This window comes from Stegastes partitus, unplaced genomic scaffold, assembly GCF_000690725.1.
Source record: "Stegastes partitus isolate 25-593 unplaced genomic scaffold, Stegastes_partitus-1.0.2 Scaffold1244, whole genome shotgun sequence".
Classification (NCBI taxonomy): domain Eukaryota; kingdom Metazoa; phylum Chordata; class Actinopteri; family Pomacentridae; genus Stegastes; species Stegastes partitus.
Genome location: NW_007578975.1, coordinates 204,522 through 213,738, shown reverse-complemented (window position 1 = coordinate 213,738; position 9,217 = coordinate 204,522). Strand labels below are relative to the sequence as shown.

The 9,217-nt window shown below is 47.9% G+C and overlaps 1 protein-coding gene across 26 annotated transcripts in view; it reads right to left on the bottom strand.

The window, feature by feature from the left end:
* Positions 1–312: 312 nt before the first annotated feature.
* Positions 313–9,217, bottom strand: part of ttn.1 (titin, tandem duplicate 1) — a 180,360-nt gene continuing 171,455 nt past the window's right edge. For 25 of the 26 annotated variants that reach the window (XM_008297739.1, XM_008297756.1, XM_008297741.1 and 22 more), the window contains 6 exons: positions 4,033–9,089; positions 3,764–3,920; positions 2,897–3,381; positions 2,647–2,800; positions 2,071–2,388; positions 313–1,659 (listed from right to left, as the gene is read on the bottom strand). In XM_008297739.1, the coding sequence (XP_008295961.1) occupies positions 1,367–1,659; positions 2,071–2,388; positions 2,647–2,800; positions 2,897–3,381; positions 3,764–3,920; positions 4,033–9,089 (6,464 nt within the window). In that variant the 3' untranslated portion in view covers positions 313–1,366. The remainder of the gene's footprint in view (positions 1,660–2,070; positions 2,389–2,646; positions 2,801–2,896; positions 3,382–3,763; positions 3,921–4,032; positions 9,090–9,217) is intronic. The other variant, XM_008297748.1, reaches the window with a different exon arrangement.

Here is a 9,217-nt window from a genome sequence, read left to right as displayed (position 1 = left end):
TTCTGATATCAAACACGTCATAGTGTAGAATAGTATGCCTTAAAAGACTTGGTAGTGTAGAAAGTCATCAAAATGTCGTGCTGTAGTAGATCTCCTCCTCAACCGTTCGTTTTCTACAGAGTAGTTTAATGTTCTGAATTTCAGAAAAAAGCTCATATGTCTGTAAATGAGCAGCAGGAACTGCTTTCATAAATGTTCTGTGCTGAAAAGTATCCTGTAGCAGTAAACAGAGTCGTACACGTACCTCAGAACTGTGCTTCACCCTAACTTCATCAGAAACCCACCACAGACAGTGATCACACAGAGAAGGTGTGTAGTGCTGAAATCATGCTTTATTAAATCAGTAATGCATCAAACTCAAGGAGGATGAGATATAGTTCTACATCAACAGATCAATTAAATCAAAGTGAGGGTGAAACAGAACTGCTTCTCTCTCTGTCCACAGCAGATGGAGTCGCTGGTGGCTGAAGCAGACTCTGACTACCGACAGGTGAAATGACTAAAAGCTACAAACACTCGCACTCAAACAAACAAACCTAACTATCCTCCGAGAGACGGCGCTGCTTCTGCACAGCAGAGCCGGCGTCGGCTTTCTGTTCGTTCATGGCCAGGAGATGTTTCGCTTTAAAAAGCCAATCCGGCCGTGCTGTGCCAGAAACAGCGCTCTGTTAAAATGATCTAAACGCTGAGAGTGCAGGCCGCTCGCACTCTGAGCTGGTCATCAAGTCACGGTGGTATGACACAGTCAGTCTGAGCACAAGGCCGTTCATGCTGCTTACATGAGGGTGATGCAAACAGCACTCAGGGTCTTACACTCATGGTACAACTCATAGGAAAGTGTATTATCGCACGCACAGATGCGTGTCCAAAACAACAAAATTGTCTTTCTGTTAGCGGTTCATAACGTCAGCAGGGAGCCTCTCTACCTGCTGAGGCAATCTTAAGACTTCAACTTATCGTTGAGGCACAGTTTAGTTTCTCAGTTCAACAGGGTATTCGTTCCTGCTGGAACTTTCTCCTGTTAAACTGCAGTTGTTCTTTTGTTTCAGTTAATATTATTGTCATAAATAACAATGCATACATTTCCCATAACCGGTAAACTCGGCTATATACATTATGTACATGTCACAGAAAAGTGGTTCAAAAATCCTAAGTCATAATTGTCCAATATGGCACATTTTATAACAACTTTAGACTTTAGTCTAGTTTGGCATAAATTAATGTCAAGTTTGGTACAAAAATAGTTCATATTTACAAGAACAGAAATCCAGATCTTTATCCAGCAGATTATTGTTGCTCATTCACTAAATAAAAAGGTTCTGGACGAGGGAAAGGGGGGATAGAAATTAACTTTTTTTTTCCTTTTTTACATGGACCGAATGTGAACGTTGACGATTGCAGAGTCGGAGCCGAACTCGTTGGACAGTCGGAGGGTGTAAGCTCCGGCGTCAGCCTCCTTCACCGCACAGATCAGGAGGGTGGACAGGTCGGCCGAGTTCTCCACGTGGTACCGCTCGTCCCCGTTGGGAAGGGTTCGACCCGAACGGAGCCACTGGACAGACGGGGCGGGGTCTCCGGAGAACACCCCCGCCACGGTCAGAGACTTCCCCGGCTCAGCGCTGACGTTCTGCGGAAGAGCTTCGATCTTTGGTGGAAGGCCTGTCAGCCAAGAGAGGAGTGGGGTCAGTGAGGACCTGTCTACATCTGTGAAGGAATCGTCTGGTGTGAGCTTCAGTTTGTCTCTTTCACATCGTTTTTATTTTTGAGACTTTTGGACCGATGGTTCCAGATCTCTGTCATAAAACCAAGCAGGTTGTTGGAAACAGTTCCAGTTGGTAACATTTCATTCAGCGTTCATATGTCTGTTTATTTGGAATTTAAACATCAGAACAAATGTCTCAGACGTCAGCTGACGATCGAAGGGAGGAGAACAAACTGAGGCTGCTCTTAAACACTCTCACAATGCTGCAATCTTCACCACCTTTACTCACGGGGACTCTGGTCATTCAGGCCACCCCTGGTTACCCTGAGTGTAAGTACACATCCAGTTAACTGTTCAATGCAGCTCACCTCTTTTGGCCCCTGTGGTAAGAGCCCTCAGTGAGGAGGAGGCCTCGGCATGCGAGAGTGCAGACATTTCCATCGTGTGGCTGCTGGAGCTCATGGAAACCACTGACTTTGCCATCATGGCAGACATGCTAGTCGCGGACATGCTCTCAAACGAACAGTCAGCAGCAGCAGAGCGAGAGCTGCTGCTGTAACTGCTGGCCTGCATGGAAGCTGCTTCCATACGGACCGACGAGGCCATGAAACCTCCGTGCATGCTTGCAGAGTCAGTAGAAGCTCTTTGCTCCACAATAGTCATTTTTGTTGGTTCTTCAATAAGAGCTGTGAGAATGCAAATGACAAGCACACAGCTCATATGACACGAGTACTGCAAACCATCAGCAGACAGCAGACGCCTTGGATTTACACTCAAAGGTCTGAATGTTGAGTTAAATTTAAGATAGTGGCTTTAGTGCAATCCAAGTCTCATTATTTATCAAAAAGTTTAGTATTCAAGCCTGTCCAACCCACAGTGATACAGTTAAACCCACTGTCACTGTGGGTTCAGCTGTGTGTATTAGAAGTGCAGCAGAAACTTACTGAGGACGTTGAGGGATGATGTTGCAGAGCACTGTCCAAACTTGTTTTTGGCTTTTATTGTGTATTTCCCGCTGTCTGCAACCGTGGCTTCACATATCTCCAAAGTGTACACATTCTTAGAGCAGCTCAGTCTAATGTTTGATGTGACACATATCTGTTAAGAGAGAACGTTGTGTTAAGCCAGCTACACAGGATTTGATTGGTTGGCGGCTAGCAGATAAAATTTTGTCTTGATTACAAAACTACTCACCATCATGTTGTCTTTTAGCCACTCCACTTCAGGAGAAGGCTCTCCTGCTACTTCACATGTGAATTTAACATTTTGTCCCTCGTCTACGTTCTGAGACCGGGGCTGCACCACAAAGTGTGGTGCGTCTGAACGCTTGGCCGTGACGGTGGTGTCGAACTGACATCGGACGAGGCCTCGCGGTGTTTCAGCCCGACACGTGATGATCCCCTGCTCGTGCTGGCTGACCGACCTGATGGTCAAAGTTTGGTCGTTTCCAGAAACGCCGTACTTGTACTGCTCTGAGTTTGCCACTTCCACTCCGTTCAAGATCCATCTGATGTTGGAGGCCTTGGGGATGTTGGCCCTCAGAGTCAGAGACTGGCCCTCTGTGACAGACATCTGGCTGTGGGAGGAACTGACCTCCTTCAAAGAGGACGAGACTTCCTCGAGGACTGTTTCCTTTTTAACGACATCCTCACGGACTTTTATTTTGGAGCTCTTTGAGCCTGGGACAGAAATAAATGTAGAAGTTTATGGCAGGAAACAGTGGTAGCTGCAGAGTGACTGTCTACGGCTGAAAGATTTTTTAAAAAAATGCTACGAGTCAATTTTAGTGGGAATGGTGAGTTGTGCATTTCTTTTTCACTGAAAAAAAAAGATAAGGTGAGGTGAGCCTTTATTAATCTCACAACAGGAAACATTGCAGAGTTACAGCAGCAGAGAGGATTGTGCAAAAATGAAGATGTTACGTATGTACCAAACACGTTTCCCCTGTCTGGAGAATATGATTTACCGGCCTGTGAATCTATCACCACAGCTATAACAGTATGCTGTGATCAAAATAAGAACTGCAGCGACTTCCTGTGAGTTTGATATTTCCTCACTTACCTCGTACAGTGACAGTGCAGGTTGTTGAGGCCACTCCAGCAGCATTGGTAGCAGTGCACTTGTACACCCCACTATCAGACACCTCAGATTCATAGATCTCAAGATAGGCAGAGCCAGAATCCTCAAACATTTCATACTTCCCACCCTGAGACAGAACCTGCCAATCCGGAAAATATGATTCAGTTGTTATTCAACATAAATGTGTCCCATTGGCAAACCTCTTCTCTGATAACTCAAAAAAGAACAGTGAGACTATTTAACTACGTTACCTTTGCATCTTTTGTCCATGAGACTGCAGGTTTGGGCTCTCCTGTCAGCTTCACTGACAACTTCACAATTGAGTCGGAGGCTGCAGAGACGTCGTTTAGCACAGCAGAGAAAGACGGCTTCTTGTTTGGCGACTTTGTTGGAGAAATCACTCGTTCCTTCTCAGATGGAGTTGGGGATTTGGGAGTAGGCGACTTTGGTGTTGGGGACTTTGGTGAGACTGGAGACTTCACTCTCTGTGGTGACTTGATTGGCTCAGGGGATTTGACTCTTTGTGGAGATTTGATTGGCTCAGGGGACTTGGCAAGAGGGGATTTAGCCTCTGGAGAGGTGACTCTAGTTGAGGCGACCACTTTGTCCTTTGACTCAGACTTGCGGATCTTCAGAGTGAAATGGGCTTCTTGTTTGCCTCCAGCATTTTCCACCAGTAGAGTGTAGCTGCCTTCGTCTGACATCTCCACAGCAGAGATCTCAAAGGAGGAGTTGTACTGAGTGGAGACAATGTGGTGGCGGGCGGAGGGACCGACAACAGTTCCTTCATGCAGCCAAGTGATAGCAGGTGCTGGTTCTCCATCCACATCACAGTCAAACCTGGCGTTGTCTCCCTCCTCCACCGTTAGTGACTGTGGCTTCGTCAGGATCTTAGCGGGAACACTGGGCTTCTCCCTCGGCTTCTCAACAACAGTGGTGGTCTCTTTAACTGTTTCTGTTTCCTTCACAGTTGTTTTAGAGGAGGAGACGTGATACACCTCTGTTCTGGTCATCTCGGGCAGATGGGCAGATGGAGGCTCCTCGTCTTTGCGGAGTGAAGAGAAGGCAGCATACTCTTCTCCAGCTACATCCAGTGTGGCATAGTCAGAAGTCTCTCCTTTGGTACTCCTGCAGACCACACGGTAAGTTCCAGAGTCTTCAGTCACACATTTGATGATCTGGAGAGTCAGAACTCCACTGATGTTGGTGATGTGGTATTTGCTGCTCTGATGAATTTCTTTGCCGTTGTGGAACCATTTGACCTCAGGCTCAGGTTTGGCCTGAATGTTCAGGGTGAACCTAGTGTTGGAGCCATAGGGCACGCGGTGAGATCGCATCCTAATGGTGATACGAGGGGCATGGTCAAGGCTAAAGGGAGCCTGTGTCACCACCTCCACTTTCCTCTCCACAGATCTTCTCTCTGATCTCAGAGCCTGCTTTCTCTCTTCGTACCTGGACATAAAGTCAACTTTAGGAAGGCTAACATCTGTCTTTGCAGCTTTCTCAGGGGTTGGAGATCTCCTCCTTACAGGTTCAGGCATTGGGAGCTTCTTGATTGGTTTAGGAATATATTCTGAGGCGAAAGTTGTCAGGTGTTCAGACTCTATGGCCTCAGAGACTGTTGAAACAGTAACTGTTGTTTCCTTTTTCGAGGCTCGGGTCTTCTCCTCAAACTCCATGCGTTTGAGTTCGCTCTTGTAAGAAGAGATTCTCTGGGCAGTAGTGTGAGGACGCAGCAGCTCCTGATCTTCTCTCTCTTCATACACCCTCTGCTTCTGTCTTGGAGGTTTGTGTGTGGCTTTGTCGTGACGCTGGCGGAGATCAACAAAGCTTGGGCCAGCCTCGTATTTAGATGGAATTCGGTAAGAGTCATACCTGTGGATTTCTTCCCCTTCTTCATCGTCGCTATAGACTCTTCTTGGAGAAGAGGGACGCAGTGCAGACAGCTCGAAGCGAACTGGGCTGAGGCTTGGTGGAGAGGCAGAGTAGCCAAGCTCCAGCTCCTCCTCCAGACGCAGCCTCTCTTCCTCAGTTCTCTTCATGGACAGATACTCATCCACTGGCAGCAGCAGCTCTTCATCTGACAAGTCGCCCAGAGACCTCCTCCTGATCCTGTGGTAAGCCTCCATTTCAGGGGAGGGAGTACGATGCCTTGCAGGCCTCACCGTCTCTAAGTCATCCTGAGTCATAGATGAGATTCGCCACTTGGGCTTGTACTGGTCCTTGATCCTGATGGGCACCTCGTAGAACTGCTCCCACCTGGAGAGGCGGATACGCTTCATCCTCTTCTGCTTGATTTTGTCCATCGGCTCAGGGAACTCATACTGGTCCCGTAGCTTCTTGTACCACTTCATGTCAGAGAGTGGCTTAAAGTGTTTAATTTCCACATCCTCCTCCAGGACAGCAGGGTTAATGACACGAGGTGTGGGGACAACGTAGGGCATACGCAGTCTCTTCTCATCAGCCCTCTTCTTCCTCTCCTCCTGTTCTTTCTGGATCTCTGCCTCAGTCTTCTCACCCTTCTTAGTGGTGACAGCAGGTTTGAACATGGTGGCGGCCTCTCTCACAGCCTGCACTGCTGCGGGTGGTAGAGGTGTAACAACAGTGCCAGCCATGATCTGAGACAGTCTCACCTTTTTATCCAACTTCTCTTTTCCAGCAAGCTTTTCCTTCTCCTTATCACTGATTTCAACTTCCTTCTTTACATGTGCAACACGCTCCACCTTGAGTGTGGCCTGGCAGCTGGCAGATCCGGCAGAGTTGGTAGCAGTAACTCTGTAAACACCAGAGTCCTCGGGAAGAGTGTCTCTCACATGAAGGATGAAGTAATCCAGGCCCTCATGGATGACCTCGATGGAAGGTCCAAAGGCTAATGGCGTGCCATCCTTCTCCCACTTCAGCGTGGGATGGCCAGATACTCTGATCTCAAAGCGCACATTCTGGCCCTCTTTGCACTCAACGTTAGCGAGGAGGCGTTTAAACATGGGCCTCAGGGTGAGGTCTGCTGGTTTAGGTCGAGGAACAACAGTGAGACGAGCCTTGCAGCTGTCATCACCATACCTGTTACGGGCCACAACGCTGTACTCAGCATCATCCTCATTGTCGAGATTGTGGATGATCAGCTGGTACAACCCCTTGTCACTGATGAAAGTATATTTTCTGTCATCATGTCCAGGGATGAGCTTTTGTCCAGACTTGTGCCAGATGACACGAGGCTCAGGATGAACGGTGATGGTGACACCAAAGCGCAAATCCTCACCAATGTAGGCTGTGCGGTTGACCAGAGGCAGGGTGAACTCTGGTGGCTTCTGCAACATTCTGGCAGTGTCCACTCTGCGCTTTGTTTTCTTCACCACTCGCGTGGTGAAGAAGTCACGGTACGATCTAACAGTGTTGACAAACATCTCTGCATAAGCACTGTCCTCACCATACTCATTCACAACCTTGCACCTGTATGTGCCATCATCTGCTCTCGTAACCTTGTTGACAGTGATTATAGCCAGACCATCCTCATACTCAATTTCATATTTGTCACCAGCTTCGAGTTGTCTGACGCCACAGTACCATGTCACCTCAGTGGTGCTGTCATAATTGTCGATATTGCAGATGAACTTCACACTGTCTCCCTCATTCACCACAGCATGGCTAACCTGGCCTGCGAGAGGGCCATGTTCAAATGGAGCAATCTTCACCTTGGCAATAAAGACGCCACGCTGGGATCTGATGGAGCCACCACTGGCTATACGGGCAGCAGATACAACAGTGCTCCACTCCTTTTTCACCATTGTCTGGTAGTATCTCTTATGCCTGCCAGTTGGGATCGCTCTGGCACTGATCTCCTCGGTGGGCTTGGTGAGCCAAGGATGCACCAGAGCCTCAGCTGCTTTCATACGGTGTTTACGTTCTTTTGTCATGAGACGATCAGTGAAGTCTAATGCTTCCACACTGACCTGCTTGAATGACTCATCATCGTAGCTATAGGCTGCGTTGGAGATGTTGTCGATCATCTGTTGGTTGGTTTCAGCTGTGAATGGATTAAGTCCACTGAGCAGCACGTAAGCGAGGACACCAACTGACCACATGTCAGTGACTGTGCTAACCATGTCACACTGGTGGATCTCAGGGGCAGCGTACTCTGCAGTGGTGTACTGAACCTTGATCTGGTCCCCAGGAGTCAGGTGTCTGGACTGTCCTAGCTCAATAATTTTCACATTAGAGCTGCTTCTGGTGGTGTACACAATGTTCTCAGGTCTGATATCAAAGTGTCCATAGCTCTCAGCATGAAGGAACTCAAGAGCTGAGCAGACCTGCCTGATGTAGTTTACAATCTCACGCTCACTCAGCTCAAACTCAGCTGTGCTAAGGCGCTCAAATATGTCCACACCAGAGATGAAGTCATAGATCATCACCAGTTCCTCAGGGCTGTCGAAGGACTCGTGAAGGAGGAGGAAGTTTGTTTGTTTGGCCAGATTCAGTGTTGCAATTTCCTTCTTGACAATTGCTTGATCAGCACCTCTCACTTTAATGAATTTAGCCATGTAAGTCTTCTCGGAGCTGGTTTCAACACAGCGATGGACAATACCAAACTGACCTCTGCCGAGTTCTTCAGCAATGGAGTATTTGTTGTGCACATTCTTGGCGTCGCTGTGCGGAGCTTTGCCCTTGGGAACACGTCCAGTATCGTCCACCTCCCTGTCATACAGCAGGACTCTAGATTTGTCCTCTTTGGTCATGACAGGTCCGCTGGACTCAGACGGGGCACTCTGTCCAAACTTGTTTTCAGCAATGACTCTGAACTGATAGCTTGTTCCTCCAAACAGGTTGATAACAGTGTAGCGGGTGTCACGGGACTGTGCAACACGTTCCCACCTCTCAGCTGTAGTGGGACACTTCTCAATAATGTAGCTGACAACCTTGCTGCCGCCATCATTGGCTGGGGCCACCCAGTTCAGCGTGACCGAGTCTCTGGAGACGTCACTGGCTTTGACACCACGTGGAGGATCAGGCACATCAGCTACGTCCAGCTCAACTGTTTGCTGGTCAATGCCAAATCTGTTCTTGGCACAGACGATGTAGAAACCAGCATCCTTCTTCTCAACACCATTGGGGAACACCAACGAGGTGAAGGATCTGGTGACAATGACTTGGTAGTGGCCATTGCTGTCAATGAGATCTTGACCCTTCTGCCATGTAATGACAGGATCTGGTTTTCCACCAAAAGGAATCTTGATGTTAACCACCTCTCCACGCAGAGCGGGGATGGCTTCCTTGTCCTTCAGGTTCTTTGGCAGGTTGATCTTGGCAGGAACTAGAAATACAAATGTAAGTATAGTATAAGACAGAAGTGTAAGAAATATAAATGTCATTTTTACTTGAATTTAAAAAGTAAATTTCTGCGGACATTGGTTTGGATAGAGATAATTATTTGCAAGCTTA